Raw genomic sequence first — 20,158 nt, 5'->3', positions numbered from 1 at the left:
TAGTTTAATCCAAAATATTTTGGTAAATTCTGTGTTCCAGACTAACATTTCAATATTCAGAGGTGGGTAGAGTAGCCAAAATCTTTACTCAAGTAAAAGTACAAGTAACTAGAGAAATTGTTACTCAAGTAAAAGTAAAAGTCACTATTTTAAAAACTACTTGAGTAAAAGTAAAAAAGTATGCAATGAAAAAACTACTCAAGTAGCTAGTTACTTAGTTACTTTGTATCTGATTATATAGGCCTACTACATAAAATTAATATTAACGCCAATATTTTAATATGACATTTTAATCAATATTTTTAATTATCATAAGCAGATATCTTTGCAATATACTAGAGAGACTAAAGAATAGAAAAACACAGAAGAGACAAGCATTTCTGTAAATGTCATCTAGTCCATGATGTCAATGTAGTTTACACAACTTATTTAGAATAATAGACCATGTCAAACTAAAGCATGAACTAAACTCAGAGCATTTCCTAAGATGATCTAGAACATCTGCAGTGCTCTCTTAAATGAAATACACATTTTTGAACAAAGCTCATGTTTTCTCGTGTTGTGTCACGTGTGTGTTGTGAAACGCTCTTACTTGTAAACAAACAGTAAACAGTGAACCACACGCCCATCAACAAGTTTTCTTCCTTCTGTTCTTCAAATGTATATTTCTGCAAGCCCACGTCTATGTGTCTGACAGGTAACGCGCATGTTGCTGTGTCTGACGAACAGGTCGCGCGGGTGCGCGCATATGGCGGCATTTATCATTGCTGGCAAACAATATGACACATTTGCAGTTTTGATTGAATAGATATAGATTAATATCAACTTCATCAAAAGCTCTATGTGTTCTGCGTGTTCTTAAGTTTCGCGCTACGAAGAGTGAGTAATCCTGCTTCAGATGATTCAGATCGTACTGCGAACTGAACAAATCATTAGAACTGATTCATTAGCCTATTCAAATGGTTTTGCCCATTGTTCAATTAATGCTTTCAAAAGAATCGACTCAAAAGAATCGATCACTCGGGAATGCCCGTAAAAAGAGACGACAACCTTGAAATAAACAACGCGTTTTAAAAAGCATATTTTAAAACGAAGGAACGAAGGAACGTCACGCAATGTAAGTTATGTAACGAAGTAAAAATACAGATTTTCTATTAGAAATTTACTCAAGTAAGAGTAAAAGTACACACTTTTAATTTTACTTAAAAAGTACATTTTTTCCAAAATGTTACTCAAGTAAATGTAACGAAGTAAATGTAGCGCGTTACTACCCAACTCTGTCAATATTGTTATTTCGCTATAGCTGTACATTCATCCAACAAATTCATCCAGCTTTTGTTTAATGGCCTTTTATTTGTTACAATAATGTTATTTAGCAACATGTGTGCATGTTGTGTACATTTAGTAGTAACATTCCCAATTAACCAATGTGAAAAAGTCTGAGGGGATATATTTTAAGTCATTTGTGGCATTTTCCATTCTCTTCCATAGGAACATGTGCATCATAGTTGACATTACAACATAAACTTGATACCCCCCTGTTTTTTCTCAATAGGAAAATGCCAGTCATATTTGATGTTATAACATGCCCTTGAAAGTCTGTTGTTTAGTGTTTTTGTTAGCAGGATTTGCTGCATTAAACTAGTTTTCAACCCATTTTACATGATTCAATTGTTGGATCATTGACTGGATATCTGTCACATATGAAAGTAATAAGGGTTGTGAACAGCTTTAACATTGATTTAAACAGTAATGCAATAAAATATGTTGTATATTAGATGTAGGAATGATGATAAGAAGTTATCGGTCAAGGCAATTTGTCATAAGCTTTAAATCATGTAGTGACAAGAAAAAAAAAGATTAGATGGAAACCCCCCAAGGAATTAGACTCAGGGGGAACCCACCCTCAAGACTTTAATCCAACCCATAATAACTGAAGAGGTGCAGGCTGTGGTTAGTGTCACTACTACTAATGGGTAGTATGGCCTGCAGTTGGCTTTATAGGCATTGCTCAGAGTCGGTTTCCCGCGAAGGAAGAGGATAAATTCGATAATGTTAGTGTGATATTTATTTTTTTAAGTGCAGAAAAAAATCAGAGAATATGTCGGAGAGTCCCGAAGAGAGAGAGAGTCCCAAACATTGTCACCACTGCAAACACTGGAAAACACTAAACATAGGCTTCCAAGAGTTTGTTATAACAAGAATAATGATGCATATTTTCCTATTGAGGAAAATAAAAATAAATAAATAACACGTGCCACTAAATAATGTTTTAACTATTATTTGCATTTTCCTATTGATAAACATAGGTTGTTGGTTACAAAGTTTTAAGGTATTCAGATCTTTGTTGCAAAAAAGCTTATTTTTAACAAATAGGGACATTCATTACATTTCATTGTACCTCAAAACTGCTGACTCAATATCTTGCTCAAGTCTCTCCCTATGGGACTCACATTTTGCCATATCGTACTAATTTTCCAAAAAAATAAAATGTCATGCCATTACAACCAAATATTAAAAGCAATTTAACTGGGATGCATGTCTTTCTTTCAGCAAAACTGAAAATATGGGCTTAACATCCTCATAGTGGAGGATGATATGGTGGTAGAATCATGATTCGAGCAGGAACTGAAAACTGGTCAGGGTTGAGATGGAAAGTGGATACAGCCAAACGCAAGGCAAGTTCAGCCAAGACAACAACCCTAAAAATATGCTGAACCAAATTGTGAGCTCCCGTCAACACCCACACCTCAATCTAGTTGAGAATTTATTACAACATTTGTTACAAAAACATTTTTCTGTTTCATTTTCTAATTAGAACACAAGCATCACTGTACAGTAATGTTATTACATAACCTTGTGTGTTGTGCTTTTGTATTTCTCACCCCCTCAATAGGAAAATGTGCTTCATAGCTGATATTATTTATAATACAACCTTGAAAACGTAATGTTTTGTGTTTCTGCTAGTGGACTTTTCCAGCGTTGAACTGGTTTTTAATGTTTATTCTAACTGCTATTTTCTGACCATCTACTAGATTTGACAGACTGGTTTCTTTGCTGTGCCCATTTCAATATAGTAAAAAACAGAAATAAGTCAAAGACAATTTGAATACTTAATGAATACTTAAAATACACAAATATAAATGTTAATAAAATATACAAATGGAATCACTGCATTTTATGAACCATTGAATAAACTGTCTATCCTGACATTCTTTGCAATAATACTGATAAAAATATATAAAAGCAAATACCCTAGTATACATATTCTATTTGTGTATACACTTTGCAATGGTTCAGTGCACTTTACTCAACCCTTGAGCAGAGTTTCATAATAAACCACACAGGACTGTATCATTTTAGCTCCAAGTGCTATTCAGCGCCCACATATGAGAGCGTAACTGCTTGTCATGTTAGCAGAAAAGTGGATGAACTCTTCTCGTGTGCACTGTTTAACACTCTTTTCTGTTTATGATTGCAGATTATTTCTATTCAGTAAAATGTTTCGATTCTTAATAAAACAGATTAATTGTGAGTACTGAATGAGAAGCGTATGCTGTTTCTGAGTAGAAAAGTGTTTGTTCAGTAGCGACACCCTTTGTAAAGTTCTGGAATTGAAATGGCTTCACGTGCATGTGCAGTAGGCTTATATCCTCAAGTACTTTGTCTTTAAAAGCAAGGCTTTAATATGCTGGACACCGGTGCTTTACCTCACAACCTAAATTATGTGTTGTTGTCTATAATACACAGCATTATGTTTGCCAAAGGTTGTTGGCATTGTCTTTATCTCTGCTGGCTGAACACCAGCTCCGACTGCCATAGTTTATCAAGCCAACTAAATATCCCAGCAAGTTCTATATATCTATTTAATGAACTTTTTTGAGTAAAAAAACAAAGGCTTAAATGCAGAATTATGTCTAAAGGAAGAATTAACCGCCAAAAAAACTTATGAGGTAATGCTTTCCCAGCAGTGGAGGACGGTGAGTCACAGTGTTTACATCAAATTTCACAGCCCACGGTTTAGGGTAAGATGTCTGCTTTGGTGTGTTAGAAAAGTAAGAAAGTAAAAGAAAAAAACTGCATGAAGAGCAAGAGATGGGTTCAGAGACTTTATGGTGCAACTAAACCTTAGTGTATGGGAAACAATAATCTTTAGTCATATAAGATGCTAAGATGGCATCATGCGCTTTAAAGCAAATTAATCTGCCTATGATAGACATAAGCAAATGACCTGGTGCACAGGTCACTTGCAAATCGAGTAAAATGTCCAATTGTATTAAGGTGGTCTCAATCATTTAATAACCGTTGAAAGCACAGCCTGAGATGTCCTGATGTCAAGGTTGTTTTAAGGTGTCAATCAGGTTTTTGCCGGTCTTAAAGAGAAACATATGGCTTAGATGCATTGGCCATGAATGATAATGAATTCCAGGACTTGAGGTAAATGATAAACAAAACACTTAAAACTTATTAAATACATTCCAGCAAATCAGAACACAGATAATTCAGCTTTGGCTTTCATTTGACAACTCTCACAAAGACCCAAAATGACAGACTGCTATACGCCACATGTCAAAAGTCACGACAACTATTGGTTTTTGAAGTCAAATGAGAGAAATATATATACACAGTGACGTCTGTGTGACTCGTTGGAGTTATTCGGTGGAACTAAGCTGGTCATTAGCGTTCACACTTCAGTAGTGAAATATGCCGTCGGACACCTGGCACAGGTGATTATATCATTACGATTATAGAAGGGTGAACTGATACTTTATTTTGGCACGTTAACTAAGTGGGCATCGCTCCTTTGAATTGTTTGAATGAGGTAAAAGTTCAAAATGTCAAGCATTTGGCAAGTTTAATGTTGAAAATGAATCACTTTATATGCAGACTGTAGTTAGAAGTGAGTTTTCATGGTGTGTTATAAAAGCATGTAGCTGGCTGATTTTCGTGCAGAACAAGAAAAGAGTTTTAAAATAAGGTCATAGAGACTCAGCATTTTCTGCAAAACTGCAAGAACCGTTTTGCTATACGAAATGAATTCGGCACTTATGCCGCTTACGCAAGTATAAAACGTTCACAGCAGAAAAGTCAGCGTGGAAAAACTTCTGTCTGGGATCAGTGGTCTTTAATGGGAGCCTCGGGCAACGTTTTGTGGTTTGTTATTATTGAAAGGCTTATTATGGATTTTCCATTGAAACCTTCACTGAGGGAAATTGCTCTTCGGCATGTCAAAGCACATAAAGGTATTGAACTGAATGACGATTATAGCTGCATGAATGACAGGAGAACTATGGTACCACATACAGTACTGTATGCGCGGTGAGTTCATTCAGCACACTAAGGTCAAGATCAGTGTCTTAAAATTCTTTTCTAAATCAAAATAATAACAAGATGAATACCATGCACTTCTAGTAAAGACTCTTTAAGGATATTTGACTTTATAATTTGTTGTCATTTTGTCACAGTAGAAAAATTAGAAGCCATAGAAAAAAATCCCCCAAGATCAAAGTAATACTTGTAACTAGGTTCTGAAATACTGATGCAAACTGACCAAATTGTGGTTATGCTTGAAAAATATGTTCTGAGTTTACGCCCAAAGCTCTTTGAATCCTAAAACACTAATTAAATTAATTTGGTGAGCTGTGAGTCAACACAGGACCAATAGGAAACCCAAACCCAAAAGTGAGAAGACATGCTAAATTTGCAAATAGTTGAAAAAGATAATAAGCAACATTTAGAATATTTGAAGTATGTCATAGTCTAAATTTTTGTGTAAAATAATATATACGGCGCCAGAAAAAAACGAGACTGTTCCAAATTTTTATCTAACCAGCATTTCTAGATGTAGTGTGGCCACTCCAGTCCAGTGTCTGTTGAATTTCAACAGAAGTCATCCAACAGCAATGTGAAAGACTGACAGCATCACAGACACAAGAAAACTTGTGAAAAAAGTTAACAAATATGTTTCTAAATACATGTACAAATATTACTGTTGTGTTGCTTAAAAGTGAATATGAACTTGTTTTCTTTGCAGTATTTGAGGCCTGAAAAAAACACACAGCATCTTTTCTGTCTTTTTTGTTAGTAGTTCACAGAATGAAACAAAAATGATCATTTTATCTGAACACATACCAAAACAATAAATTCAGAAAGACTGAAAATAATTTTGAAATGGTCTCTTATTTTGTTTAATTGTTTAATGTAGAACAAATATATATTGTCTTATGCTTTCTGTTAATTGTTTCATTGTTACCTCATTACAAATGCCAAATTGAATCCAGTCATCACTAAATAGGCAGATTTTTGCCTGTTTCAGCTATAGGGTCAGTCTTTGTGAAAAGAGAAAAGCTTTGAGAGCTGAAGATAAGGGTGTTGTCCTTTTCTACTCACTGTCTCAGAGCAAAAGATGAGCGAGAGACAGATCTGAGATTTCTTTCAAAAAGCCAATCCAGCCGGTCCGCGAGCTCACACAGCTCCTCATTTCTAACACCCATAAAGCAGTGAGATTTCTTCTGGAAATTCCTTTATACTAAGCGCATGTTATCTTTTTACAATCCTTCAGCGAATATCACTTCTGAGTCCACTGGACCTGCACATATTCTCTTTACAGTACAAGAACTATAATACACACCCTGTTTGAGACACCGATTCTGAATACCTCAAAGTCTTGATTTACCCTCAATCTTCTCCGGTGTATATCCTCAAAATGAAAGCTTTTTCCCTTTGACCTTGATTTGGAGGTTGCTAGTGACCTAAAACTGTCCCATAACAGATTTACTGTATCACTTCATACATCATTCGAAATCACATCACCACTAGTAACGGCTGTTTACGGTAAAGTAATACGTGATATGATTTTCTGGGGATACCCTTAACAGTCCATTTGTTACAGCGTGTCCCGGCCGAACGTGTCGGCCTGCTGAGGCGTGCTTCCTTGTAAGGGCATGCATGCATCTGTGCATGCGTGTGTATGTCAGAATTTCACAGGTAAGCGCTCCCTGGCCTGCAAGCTTCACTTGTGTAAAGCATCTATGTGTGTACGTTTGTCGATAGTTGTGTACATATCAACACGGCATGACTGCGCAAGTGGGAAGGGAGAATATAAAAGGGCAAAGTTGGGCATGAGGTACTTCAGACACCTCTGGATGGGGAGAAAATGAGCAAGAGCCAAAGGGACTAACAGAGTGTGAAAGTGAGGAGGGACACGGCTTATTAATGAATAACACGCATATATTTGTTTCCAATTTCCTGCTTTAGCTAACGCTTAAAAGAAGGGACGAGGGACCGCTGAAACACAAGCAGGTGAAGGAGAGAGAGACAGACTGATAACGACAGATCTACAACTACTTTTCACACCTTCACCTATTGGATATCAATTGAAGATTATCCAGGTAAGCTGAGAACAAAACATTTTTGGTGATAAGCTTACAAGAGCACTCCTCATTTTGGGGGGGCTGTGAGTCTGGTCTGTAGCCGAGCGAGACTGATTCGACTCATTTGTGAATCCTGACGTGCTTCAGTCTGGTTCACTCATCAGCGCCAATATTCCTCAAGGTATTTTGGGAGCATTAAATTCATAAATCTGCTCAGCAGATGATCGGTGCTGATGGGAACTGCGGGTTCCTCCGGCTGGGCTGAACGCTTGCTATTCTGCAGTGTGATTGAGCTTTGGAACAGAGTTGATATGTATTCTAATAGACTCTGCATTAAACATTAAGCACTCTCCAGAGATAGCGTGCGCGGATCGAGAGCCATCTCAATGGCCCCTCATAAACGACTGATAAACAGAGATTACCCGCAGCTAACCGCCCTGAACGCAGTGCCATGCGATGCCCGCATTTATCACAGCTTTTATTTACTGTTGTCATTAAGTACATAGAGACTTCCAGAATGTGTCAAGTGCACTTGTTTGGCGATGATTCAAAGAATGCTTTCACTTGCCAGCTTAAGATTTATTGGTTTAACTAATTTGTACTTTTTTCTGCTCATTGACAGTAAGAGGCTGAATCAATGCAATGAAAACCCACCCACTGTGACCATGTTTAATATCGCCGGTCCTATCGCTTATTTATATCAGAAAGTTCGGGCTATCTCAACTGTCCATGGTCTGATGCCGGAAAAGATTAGAGAATGATCAGCGCTGATATTGTTTTACACAGCGGCTTCATTATAGACTTGAGTGTCGATTTGAAGAGATAGTCAAACAAAAATGAAAAATCTCATCATTTATTCACCCTCTTGTCATTTCAAACCTGTATATTCTGAGGAATGTTGGTAACCAAACAACGTTGAACCTCATTGACATCCATTGTGTAGACACAAAACCACAGAGACATTTCTCAAAATATCTTCTTTGTTTTCCAGAAGATTCACATACATGTTTTGAATGACATGAGGGTGAATAAATAATAATCATTACAGTTTGTGTTCAATAACCTAGAATGAGGCTGCAGTGATAACCTATACACTGAATACAATGTATATAATGTTGGAACAGAGCAGTAGAAATTAATTTTGCAATTGTATGAATCAAAAACTATCCAAAGATTTCACATTCTTCTTGCATGTAAATATGTGGACAGATTTAGCCGATGGTCTCCAATTTCATGCATAACAACACAGTGTTTATCCTTAAATACTCTTGTATGTCAGGCAACACATTCCATGTCTCGCGTCTCCAAGTGATTTGTGCCTCTGTTGCTTTGTTTTGCTTTTGTTTCAGTAAATACATCTTCTCTTGCAAAGTGCACGCACCTAACATCCCTTCCTTCTTTCCCCAGACTCAGAATGACCCGCTCCCTGAGAGAGGTGCTGAAGGAGTACATGTCAGAGCGGCGTATTCGTAAAAGCCGCCTGGTGACCAAAGATGGCCGCTGCAACATTGAATTCGGCACCGTGATGCACAGACACCGCTACGCTTACTTCCTCGACATATGGACCACCTTCGTGGAGACTCGTTGGCGTTTCGTGGTCTTGCACTTCATCGCTTCTTTTACTCTCAGCTGGTTCATCTTCGGTTTGGTCTGGTACTGGATCGCAAGAGACAACGGCGACCTCACATGGCAGAATGCCACCGAGGAGCACATACCGTGCGTGCAGAACGTCAGATGCATGACGACTGCTTTTCTCTACTCGTTGGAGACACAAACAACCATTGGTTACGGTAACAGATACATCACCAGCCTCTGTCCCGGGGCAGTGGCGCTGATCATAATCCAGTGTCTTATTGGTGCCATTATCAACTGCTTTTGGTGTGGTGTAGTCATGACAAAAATCGCCCTACCCAAGAAGAGAGCCAAGACCATCACGTTCAGCGAGTCCGCAGTCATCTGCCCCAAAAAGGGCACGCTGTGCCTTCAGATACGCGTGGCCAACCTCCGCAAGACCCTGATGATCGGCAGTCAGATTTACGGCAAGCTCCTCCGGACAACCGTCACGCCTGAAGGAGAAACTGTTATTATGGATCAGGTCAGCATTGATTTCACAGTGGACTCTGGGAAAGACAATCTGTTTTTCGTGTGCCCTTTGTCCCTGTACCACATGATCGATAAAACAAGTCCGTTCTTCGAAATGGCGGTGGACACTTTACATCAGCAGGAGTTTGAACTCGTGGTCTTCCTGGATGGCACGGCCGAGTCCACCAGTTCCACCTGCCAGGTCAGGACTTCCTATGTTCCCCAGGAAATCATGTGGGGTTATGATTTCCTCCCCATCATCTCCCGTAGCAAGGAGGGAAAATACCGCGTGGACTTTTCCAACTTCGCCAAAGTGGTGCCGGTGCCAACCGCTCATTGTTCCTACTGCTACCACAATGAGGCCGGGCACCATCACCACTCCAGAAATGGCATTGAAAATCAGGGCTTTGAGGTGATTGACATCGACGGACCAAACGGTACCAAAATGTAAATCGTGGTCACTGATTGATTGTGTCTAGTGTTTGGAAGAACACGGTGATGTCACCATCTTGACCTTTATCAGAGGTCATGGACATTGACTCAGGTGCATTATGCTAACAGCAAATATAGAAAATTACAAAATGATGCCAGCGACGGTGCAAGCAAAACGTGGAGTGGTGTTATTGCTGGAATGTGTGCATGTATTTTATAAAACGTATTTATTTTGTATTTATTTAGGCATGCATGTGGCTGAGGTCCCCCTCTTTGATCTTGTTCTGACCTTGACCTGAACCTTGAAAAAAAAACAATATTACTCTCCTTTGTCCTCAGAAAATCAAGATAAAGACTGAAGTGTGAAAGTTGTCTTTTGTTGCAGGGTCATTGCGATGGGAGTGGGAATATTAACTGAAGGTTCATTAATATGAGATTGATTCTATTAATCTCTCTGTATCTATTCATCTGAATATTTTATATGAACTGATTTTAACACCAATGAACTGGGAAATACTCTGTATTTTTTTGCAGATGTTTTATGTTCCGAATCACTCAGGGATGGTGTAAATTTATGAACATGTTGTAAATGAATATACTGTATATTGTTATATTGCGATGGTAAATGTACAAATGTAATTTTTACTTTGTAAATATAATTTTTTAATAAAACAAAATGAACAAAAATTTGATTTGTCTGCAGTATATTTAGCAATTTACGATCGCATATTTATAAAAAAAACTTCAATCGTCGATGAACTGAATTTTGCACAGAAATGACCACGTGATGGCGCACAAGACAACGCTATAGCTTTCCAAGTCAGTTGGATGACAAACTGTTCAACTTTCTCCAGGGCTGACATCTCATGCCTTTCAAAGCAGTTGCAGAAGAATTGATTTGATGTCTTTATAAACATGACTGTTCACATGTGAGCTTTTCAATGAATGTTTTATCTAAAGTCCCACCTGTACTGCAATGAGGACTTTAGCTTTAATATCTCAGCTCATTCACCTCAGAACTGTCAGTGATGTTTGCATGATCTAATATCTCTCCTCACCAAAACAGTGGATACAAATCCAAATAAATGAATACTATCCAGATGTAGTAGGACAATGTGGTCCTGAAATTGGGGTTTACGCTCAGTCAGCAGTAGATTAAGTGAAAAATAATGACGTCTAGACCGTAAGATTGACTAAGAAACATATTAGTTATGGTGATGTCAGACACAGAGTTCCCATTCGCTGATGTAATATTTGATTGAAAAGCTTGCCATAAAGATGGGGGAAGTTTATTGGCTTTTGTTTTTATGAAATCACACAAGTTATTTAGTTGAGATTATTGAATTACTTATATAAGAGTACCAGACAGTAGTTTAGTAATTTAAAGTGACACCATTTTTAAATTAAAGCGAGAAAATGACATACAGCAAAAAGTTTAATGGAGAGCCTTTTAATGTAAAAACATTTATTTTGTCACATTTTACATATACAACAAACCCTTTTACAAAAGGCAATACTTAATAAATTGCAGAAATAACAAAATTAACAAAATGATTAATTGCAATATTTCATATATATTTATATAGTCATAAATTTAATATCCAAAATACATTGCATATATAAAAGAGCACAATTCCTTCATATTTGAGAGTGATCCCTTAACAGAGATAAACTAATGGGAATATTCAATTACCTTTTTATTACTGTTACTGTACACAAAGGCGAACAGCCTGCAAAAAACACTTGAATAACACTGTTAAATCAATCTTTGGCACATATTACGTTTACCAGCATAAGCGTTTGGCTTTAAGGCAATTGGCATTATAAGTTATTTTAATACTTTGGAAAACCTTGATTTATGTAAAACAGATTGTCTCCAAGCATGAGGTTTTTGGTGAGGCATTTGCTTTTCAAGGAATAAAAATACATATCAAAATAACTTTCCTATTGTCGTAGCAATGCGCCAAGGCTTTCAGAAAATGCATTTTCCGAAAAACACTAGAAAACATTCATAAACATATTGCCCATATGTACAGATACAAAACACCTACGAACTACAAACTACTTTCAGGAACTGATAAAAAATTTTTTGCATTTTGACCGAGGTCAACTCGTATTAACGTATGATTTAACACTGTCACATATGAAAATAGCTCTGCATAATTTATACAGTAAGATGCTTAATGCCTAGTTGACCTTTGATTAAAAAAATACTAGCAAATAGGTCTGACAAACGCACAGCGTTCGCGAATCTCTGGTTTCAACGATTTGTGTTGTTTTAAAACGCTTGTTTACTTTTTCTTTTCAAAGAGGTACTTTGCATGATGCCCACATTCAGTTATTCAACGTTATTCAACGATCCAAGAATCTATTCAAGAGAGTTTGAAGAGGATTGTAAATGAATCTCACGTGAACTAAATTGACGCTTGTTACATTGGCTATTTTGAGATGAAATCGATTTTCACTGGCCCGTGAGGGGGATACAAACAGGAATCCCCTCAGACAACTTACATTTAGTCAAAGTTGTATCTGAAATGTGAAGCAGGCTTGAATTCATCCATTGTTAAGTTTACAAAACATTCACATCGACACCATCTGCATGGAGGATTGCTAAAAGTGAAAAGTGAGTTTAGCTTGTGCCAGCTAGCCTGAGAAGCTCCTATAAAACCATCCACCGTCCAGTCCTCCACTTTGGAGAATGTGTGACGGTTGAACGCTTCCATTTTTTCCAGTTGCCAGATTTGCCTCAGCGAGAAATATTTCAGTCAATTAAAAAAGATCAACTTATGTAACCAAGGTTGGTTCAAATAAAAATCCGAAATAAAGCATGGACTTAGTCCAACAAACATAAACACTCGGTTCACAATTGCATTAACACACAGGGTGAGTTTACAGTGATTCATATTTTCGGTCGTTCACCTATTCCAACGGTCTTTATTTGGTAGAAGGCCCATTTGGTGCAGCTTTTGGCTGTAGAAAGGCACAAGAACATTGCGCAACACGCACGCGCTCTCCAAAACAAACACTGAACAAAACGTCGCTTGTCCTTTGAATAAGTAGTACTCCATCTGAAGAGGATCAGACATGTTTTGCTCTGTTTTTCTTCTCTCTACTTTCTCTTTCTTTTCTTTCAACATTTCCTTCATTGTACAAATTTTGCCAGGCCTCTTCAAAAACAAACAAAAAATATCCTTCTGCGTTTTCTTCATCCAGCTTCCATTTTATCTTCACTCCAAGTGCAGTTCAAGTTTTGGCATCTGGGGCGAGAGGTGGAGGGCATTAGTAGTAACTGCCTAGGTGGGATGGCACGTGAGAATTGGAGTGACGTGGCACACCCGGATTAGGATAAATTCCGGCCGTTGGAGAGCTCCAGTACGGGGTGGCGTGGCCGAAGAAATTGGAGGAAGTGACCGGCATCGAGGGCGGATGTGGCGAAACGAAATTGACCTTCTGCTGGTGGGCGTGGTAGCTGGGTACGTAAGGCAAGTCGGTCGGGTACTTGTACATGGTCGACTCGGTGGGATGGGGCTGCAGGGCCTGAGCAATGCCGTGGAAGTCGAACTTATAGGCGTAACGTTTTCCGTGCACTTTGGTCATGATGTTCTTGTCGTAGTAGTAGCGCAGGGCGCGGCTCAGTTTGTCGTAGTTCATGTTGGGCTTGCTCTTGCGTTCGCCCCAACGGCGCGCTACTTCGTCTGGGTCTGTCATCTTGAACTCTCCGTTGGTCCCCTCCCAGGTGATGCAGCCGGCGTTGGCGCTGTCAGAAAGAAGTTCAAGCAAGAACTGCCAAAGCTGGATCTGACCTGATCCTGAACAGAGACAGTTTTACACACGTTAGCTCAAATTATTTACAAAAAATCTAAATAATCAAATACAGTAATGGAATAATTCACCTCAAAGTGACATTCTGTCATCATAGTTGTCATTTATTATAATTCACTAAACTTGTCCGTCTACTTCTATGGAAACCAAAACAATGACTCGTGGAGAATTGTATTTGTAGTGTTTTCCCAAACAGATACAATAAATGAGGAACTGAAGCTTTTGATGTCATATAACAGATTTATATAAGGAAGCAGACTGGAATGTGAGTAATTATTATTGAAAATCTATAAATTCTGCAGAATTCCAATATTATTTGACTTACAAAGAGTCAATTTATGGTGAGTTTACATCTAGATGGAAATCAGAGCATTCTTTAGAATTTTCATTTTATGTTCCATTAAAAAAAATAAAGTCGTGGGTTTAAAGATTGTGAAAGTTTTTATTTTTAGAAACTATTCCTTTAAGCTTTTCTGTGTTACCTGGGTTGGCGAGTCGACTGCTGGTGGGTCCTAAGATCTGGTAAGGGTCTAACAGAAAAGAGAAATGAGAATTTGTAATCTATGAACTGAAATGTTGTTCATCTTTTCATTGGTGTTTTAGTGTGTGTGCGTGCGTGTGTGTATTTTTCTGGTCACCTGGCTGAGGCCGAGCCTGCTCAGTGTTCTTGGAAACGTTCTGTGAGACCACTGTTGGAGAGCCTGAGAAATGGAAAGAGAGAATAAGAGAACGAGAAACGGCAGGAGAGAGAGAGAGATGAACAAGTTAAGCACATTTGTCTGGGCGAGCAGACACATCAGTCTTGGTCCAAAGAAAACAGGAGCAGTAGCTGGCCGACCCGCTAAGTATTTAATGGTCTTCTTCAGCTCTCCATGTCCCTAAACTGAAAACTGACCGTTTGCCTTATGGCTGACTCTCCACATTACTGCTCAGGTTCAAGACACATCAGAATCAAAAGTGTTTCTCACATGCTGATCAGTGTTTGATAAACACAAAAACAAATCTTTGAAACGATGGAGAATTTGACCATGACACTGACCTTTGCCACTGTGCATGTTGTTTGACCAGCCTGCTCTCCGTACAGCATCATAAGAAGCATCTGAAAAAAACGCAGTTCGAAAAAGAAATATCTGGTCAATTTCAAAGAAAGAAAACGAAAGTGTTTTTATAACCTGCGATTGTTTGTTCAAAAGGTCAGAGAGCATTTGGGAATACTTTGAATGTTCCTGAGAACATTTATTTGATATTATTAAGGACTGAATGGTTTTAATCCCAGTTAATGTCTTTGACTGATGAGCGTCTTTGTGCATATTTTGGCCTTTTTGGTTTATACACTCAAAAATATGATAGTGTGTGTATATGAGAGAGTGGCCAATGTGCTACTCTTTTGAACAGAAATCACATTATTCACACTTGCATTAAGCCTATAATAACATTGTCAGAACTGCAGTTATAATCTCTTTGGATGTAAAAACATGATCATCAGTTAGTCTGTTTCTGGAGATCTCGCATGCAGAACCACAAATTATAAGCACATTTTAAGAATTTGGCAGACAGTGACTGCAATATTTTCTTAGGCAAGCAAACAAATCAATATCAGTCTTATAATGAGCTTTATGGTAGGTGTTCTATCATAACAACAGTTCACTTTAGGCCATTTTCTGAAAATCTCTACAAAAATTAAAAGCATAAAAACACTTCTTTTGAGGGGGGGATATTCTGGAAATTACCGAATTACAGAATTACCATATGGAAACAATTTTTTTTGCCGTGGTACATATTTGCCATGTGCAATTCACATTTGCTCCATTTACTGTAAATCTGAAGAATTTCCTGTTCATCTGTAAACAAACAACTATTTACCCTATAAACGTTTTGACAAAAGTTTCTCTGCCCAGCGAGAATGCGAAGGCAAATGATATGTTGCGTTATGCCGCAAGTATCATTCTCAGAGGAAAATTGCAAGAATTTCTATAAAAGTAGCTGAGGACACATGTGTGTTTCCTGGGAATCCTCAGACATTACTTCATTCTTAAACGCACTCTTAAAACAGTCCTATCATGCCTTGAAGCAGCACTGATCCCTCTGTTCCAAACAGAAAGACGTCAACGGCTGACACTAATCAAGTTTCTATATGCTCCAGACTGCACGCTCAGACGTTTGGCCTTGGACTGAGTGTTTCCTCAAGGCCTTAAAGTGCCACTGTGTGCTGTATTACCTAGTATTACCTAGTCAAGAACCGTTGGCCCAATATCAGTAGACCGAAATGATGCTTTCAAAATAATCTTTGTTTTATGACTGTCCTGAAAGTTTAGCTTTAGTACACAACTAGATTTAATGGATAATGGTCCAATATTTCTTCAACTATGGTATTACAGCGCCCTCTTCTGGTCACTGTAGTAGAAAGCACTTCCAAGCTTTGGGTGGAACAAAGACATTAACCTCTGAGGAGTAAGAAAAATGTTTAGTTTGGAAGGTGCTGATAAAACTACATGGCCCACGTTTCAAAATCACAACATTGTCTCAGCCAGGGTTTCTCGACTGAAGCAACATCCTAGGAGAAAGAATGATGCTCATCTTTGAAAGCATTATAAACTTGTGATGATACAAGAAAGTGCAAGACTTTTATTGCTTCTGATTATCATTAAATCCATCACAGCAAATTAAGTTTCTGAATGCAATGCTTACAATACTTCAAAAGTATTCGAACACTTGGATGAAATGTTTCTCAATGTCTTAAAAAGGTTTTCATCCGAATGTGTATGCTTAAATATCTGAAATTAGTTTTATAGACAAAAATATAATTGTGCAAATATAAACATTTTTCATTATAAACTAATATAAAAATATTTTAATAAAAATATATTTGAAATGGATGACTTCAACTACATAATAATAAAAGAGCGGCCAGTAAGAGTTCAGAATAGAGGGGACTCCTTTAATATTGTTTAAAAGCCAACTTAGGGTAAACCCCCAATAAAATGCAAGGAAAACATTTCTGCACATTTTAGGCAAAAGATAACTACATTAAAATGCTCATATATAACAAGTTTTATTGTATTGACCTATTGTATTTTTTTTGTTTAGAACATAATCCTCATAATTCTGTTTATGGTATTCCACAGTTTTGATGAGCTCACTATTTTTCTAAAATGTGGAAAAAAATATGAATAAGTAGGTTTGAACATTTTTGACCAGTAGTGTATATCTACAGAGACCCCCAAGTAGTCAGTTAACCTTGTGATAGTTTCTTCACTTATTTGGAGCATTTTAGGTTTAATCTAGTTTAAAGCTGAAGTATGTTTTCTATGCCATTATGTAATCTAATAGGATGCCATGCCTGGTCATCCATCAATCAGCTAAACAGAAAGCCCAGCCCCAAACTAACATCACTGGAAGAAGGTGATGGGACAGCTGGGATGCTCAAACAAACAAAGCAATGTTTTGAAAATGTGACCAAGCTATAGTGTTTAAAACTTGGGAAATCGACCAACTTATTGCAAATACAAATTATGTATTATAAATACAAAAATTTGTAAACATGGTTTGCTGTACTTCCAAAAGTTCAGATGTCCAGATTTGCTGTTTTTCAGGAAATGGAAAAAACACAGTACTTTTTAAATGATTAAATACTGTGTTGTCAAAGTTGACAAGCACTTTTTAATACTTTGTATTGGTCGATATTTGCAAAACCCAGTGACAAACATAAAGGGTGACTAATGATTTGGCAAAAAAATCAAGAAATCCGAGGTTTCAAGAGTATTTTAACACAGCTTTAAGTCTCATAAAATGAATATACAGATTTTCTATTAGTAAAAATATTGAGACGGCTATAGCTGCTGCTGCATAACTTAACAGAAAATGATATCTGACCTCAAGAGAACAGACACCGAAACATTCTCCATTTAATAAAATTATGAACACAATGAATTTAAGCAATACACTGTAAAACAACTATAGGATTTACTTATTTTTTGTGGACATTTTTTGCACACAATTTTTTTGAGTAAATTTCACTTGTCAAGTTTTTGCACAAAGTAAAATTTACTTAAAAAACTGCGCCAAATTTAGACAAAAATTAAGTAAATCTTACTAGTTGTTTTTTTACAGTGTACTTGAGATACCTTCCTTTCCATTTATTTTCAATCTTCTATCGTTCTCTCTCCTAAAACTCTCTCTTTTCCTTTAATGATCATCAATTCTTCACTCTCTCACTGTCTGTCAGATCTAATCTGGAGCTGGGCCGAGAGAGAGCGCGAGAGAGAGAGAAAGTCCATAGAGAGTTGCGTTTCCTGCCTGCTGAGTCTGCTCACAGAACCTCTCTTTGTTTTACTGGCCTTTTTTCCCCCATTTTTTCATGCCCCTCCACCATGAAAAAACACACAGCAGCCAGAAGGAGAAGGGTCACAAACCAATGGAGAGAACAGAGAAAGAGAGAGAGAGTGGGAGAGATGAAGAGCAGACGAAACACATTGTCGGAATTGGAAAAGAAAGCAATGGTGGTGGCCATTGCTACTGTCTGATAGAGCTGAGCAAAACTGGGTAGGAGACACAACAGAAGCCAAGATGAATATGACCGCCAGATCTTCCCTCTCAACTCTCTCTCAGACCTGAAATAGAGAAAAGCAGAGGGCCTGTATTCCCAATTCAATCACATCAGAACTCAACTGCGAAATCAGAGACAGACGTGCATCTGGGATATGGATACAACGGTTTAAAATCCATCCTGATGTAGGGCTGTAAATTTAGATCTTCTTTACCGCCAGTTGGGATCGCACGCTCATCTTTTCCGTAAATGAGACGCATTCAAACAAATGGGCGCTATCTTGCTTAAACAGTTGTGTTCCCGTTCTGTGCAGAGATCTGAACGGCTCTGCTTTCTTTGGGTGTGGCATCTCCTCGAGAGACCAAGCCGCTGCGCTCCTAGTCAAAACAAAATCCTGGCCCAGCCAGCCGTCTAGACTAGCTCCGTTTTAAAACAGCACACTCAAAGGTTCAACGTATGTTTGCTCAGAAGTTATATGGAAACTGGCCTGAAACCTTCGACAACAGCGCGCACCAATAGAATGCATGAACGCGTCCCGTGTGGGCGGTCACTGAGTAATTTAAGCACCTATTAATAGGATCTGTCAAATGTCACATGACCAAATTGGAAAACAGGTCCAGTGATATCTTTGGATTTTTGAGCTAATTAGCTAAAATGTGATTTCTTGATTTTTATGTATTGTCCTGATGTGTTTATATTTCTTTTGTTATTAATGTATTTACTATTTTAACCTTTGTATTTATTTTCATTTAAATTACATATTTATTTTTATATGACATACTTTATTTTTCTTTGAGAAGTAGCTTTTAAAGGTTCTTAATACAATAAAATGTATTATTATAATTATTATTAAAATGTAGTTGTTTTATTTTTTATGCGATCCTACATTATTATTCGAGGAAAAAAATAATAGACCTTTCCCAATTTTCATTTATTCAGCATTTCTAGATGTATTGTGGTCATTCCAGTCCAGTGTTTGTTGAATTTCTACAAAATCAAAACTCAGGAGTGACATAAAGTCATCCAACAGCAATGTGAAAGACTGACAGCATGACAAGACACATGACAACTATGATAAAAAATATTTTTATCACCTTTTTTTGTGCTAAATACATGTAAAAATATTACTGTTTTATTTCTTAAAAGTGAATATGAACTTGTTTTCTTTGCAGAATTTGAGGTCTGAAAAAACAGAACATATTTTCTGCTATTTCAACCTGTTTCTCCAGTTCTCATTTTCTGCAAATAAATGCAAATAGAAAAAAAGATTTTCATTTGAAATTTGGGAGAAATATTGTTAGCAGTTCACAGAATTAAACAAAAATTACGATTTTACCTAAACACATACCTAGAAATTCAGGAAAACTGTAAATAATTTTAAAATGGTCTCTTAATTTTTTTCGTGACTGTATGTTCAAATATTCAGTGAGAAGAAATAAAATTATATCAAACTATATATCAATCTATATATGTGATAGACATCGATTATATTCATCTTTGGTAGCTCCTTTGAAGAGATTTTAGGTAAAATGTTTAATGTAGCGCATACAAAAGACCTGAACCGAATGTGATGAGACCTGTTTTCTGGTTTCTGCATGTGACGTTCGACATAAAACATAAAAAAGCTATTTGCGAAATGAGAAATTTATGGGTTTCTATACTGAGAATATGCCAAAACACTAAGAGAAACTATTATGAGCGTAATATAAGCTCTTTTCCAAAACCTAGTGAGCTCTACTTTACCTGCGATACATCAAACTGCTGCTTTCGTAGGCTGATAATTTCATAACAGAGCCATATACTAAACAGAAGATCTGTAACTTAGATGAATATAATATGATATTTAATGGCGTAAATGAAAAACAAATCACTATTAATCTTTAACTTCCTGGCAGAAATTGGA

At 37.3% G+C, this 20,158-nt stretch overlaps 2 protein-coding genes across 8 annotated transcripts in view; one reads left to right on the top strand and one right to left on the bottom strand.

The window, feature by feature from the left end:
- Positions 1-7,156: 7,156 nt before the first annotated feature.
- Positions 7,157-10,501, top strand: LOC130563039 (ATP-sensitive inward rectifier potassium channel 1-like). Its single transcript, XM_057348441.1, has 2 exons — positions 7,157-7,391; positions 8,781-10,501. Exon 2 carries the CDS (start codon positions 8,788-8,790, stop codon positions 9,904-9,906), a length of 1,119 nt encoding a protein of 372 aa, XP_057204424.1. The 5' UTR covers positions 7,157-7,391; positions 8,781-8,787; the 3' UTR covers positions 9,907-10,501.
- Positions 10,502-11,333: 832 nt separating this feature from the next.
- Positions 11,334-20,158, bottom strand: part of fli1 (Fli-1 proto-oncogene, ETS transcription factor) — a 32,418-nt gene continuing 23,593 nt past the window's right edge. For all 7 annotated transcript variants that reach the window (XM_057348488.1, XM_057348483.1, XM_057348482.1 and 4 more), the window contains 4 exons: positions 14,749-14,808; positions 14,348-14,410; positions 14,192-14,239; positions 11,334-13,696 (listed from right to left, as the gene is read on the bottom strand). In XM_057348488.1, coding sequence (XP_057204471.1) covers positions 13,167-13,696; positions 14,192-14,239; positions 14,348-14,410; positions 14,749-14,808 — 701 coding nt within the window. In that variant the 3' untranslated portion in view covers positions 11,334-13,166. The remainder of the gene's footprint in view (positions 13,697-14,191; positions 14,240-14,347; positions 14,411-14,748; positions 14,809-20,158) is intronic.

Source organism: Triplophysa rosa, linkage group LG12 (genome assembly GCF_024868665.1).
Source record: "Triplophysa rosa linkage group LG12, Trosa_1v2, whole genome shotgun sequence".
Taxonomy (NCBI): domain Eukaryota; kingdom Metazoa; phylum Chordata; class Actinopteri; order Cypriniformes; family Nemacheilidae; genus Triplophysa; species Triplophysa rosa.
Note: the sequence above shows the minus strand (reverse complement) of the source record. Positions and strands in the feature narration are given on the sequence as shown.

Coding starts and splice junctions, on each gene's coding strand:
- LOC130563039 (XM_057348441.1), top strand. CDS start 8,788: ATGACCCGCTCCCTGAGAGAGGTGCTGAAGGAGTACATGTCAGAGCGG.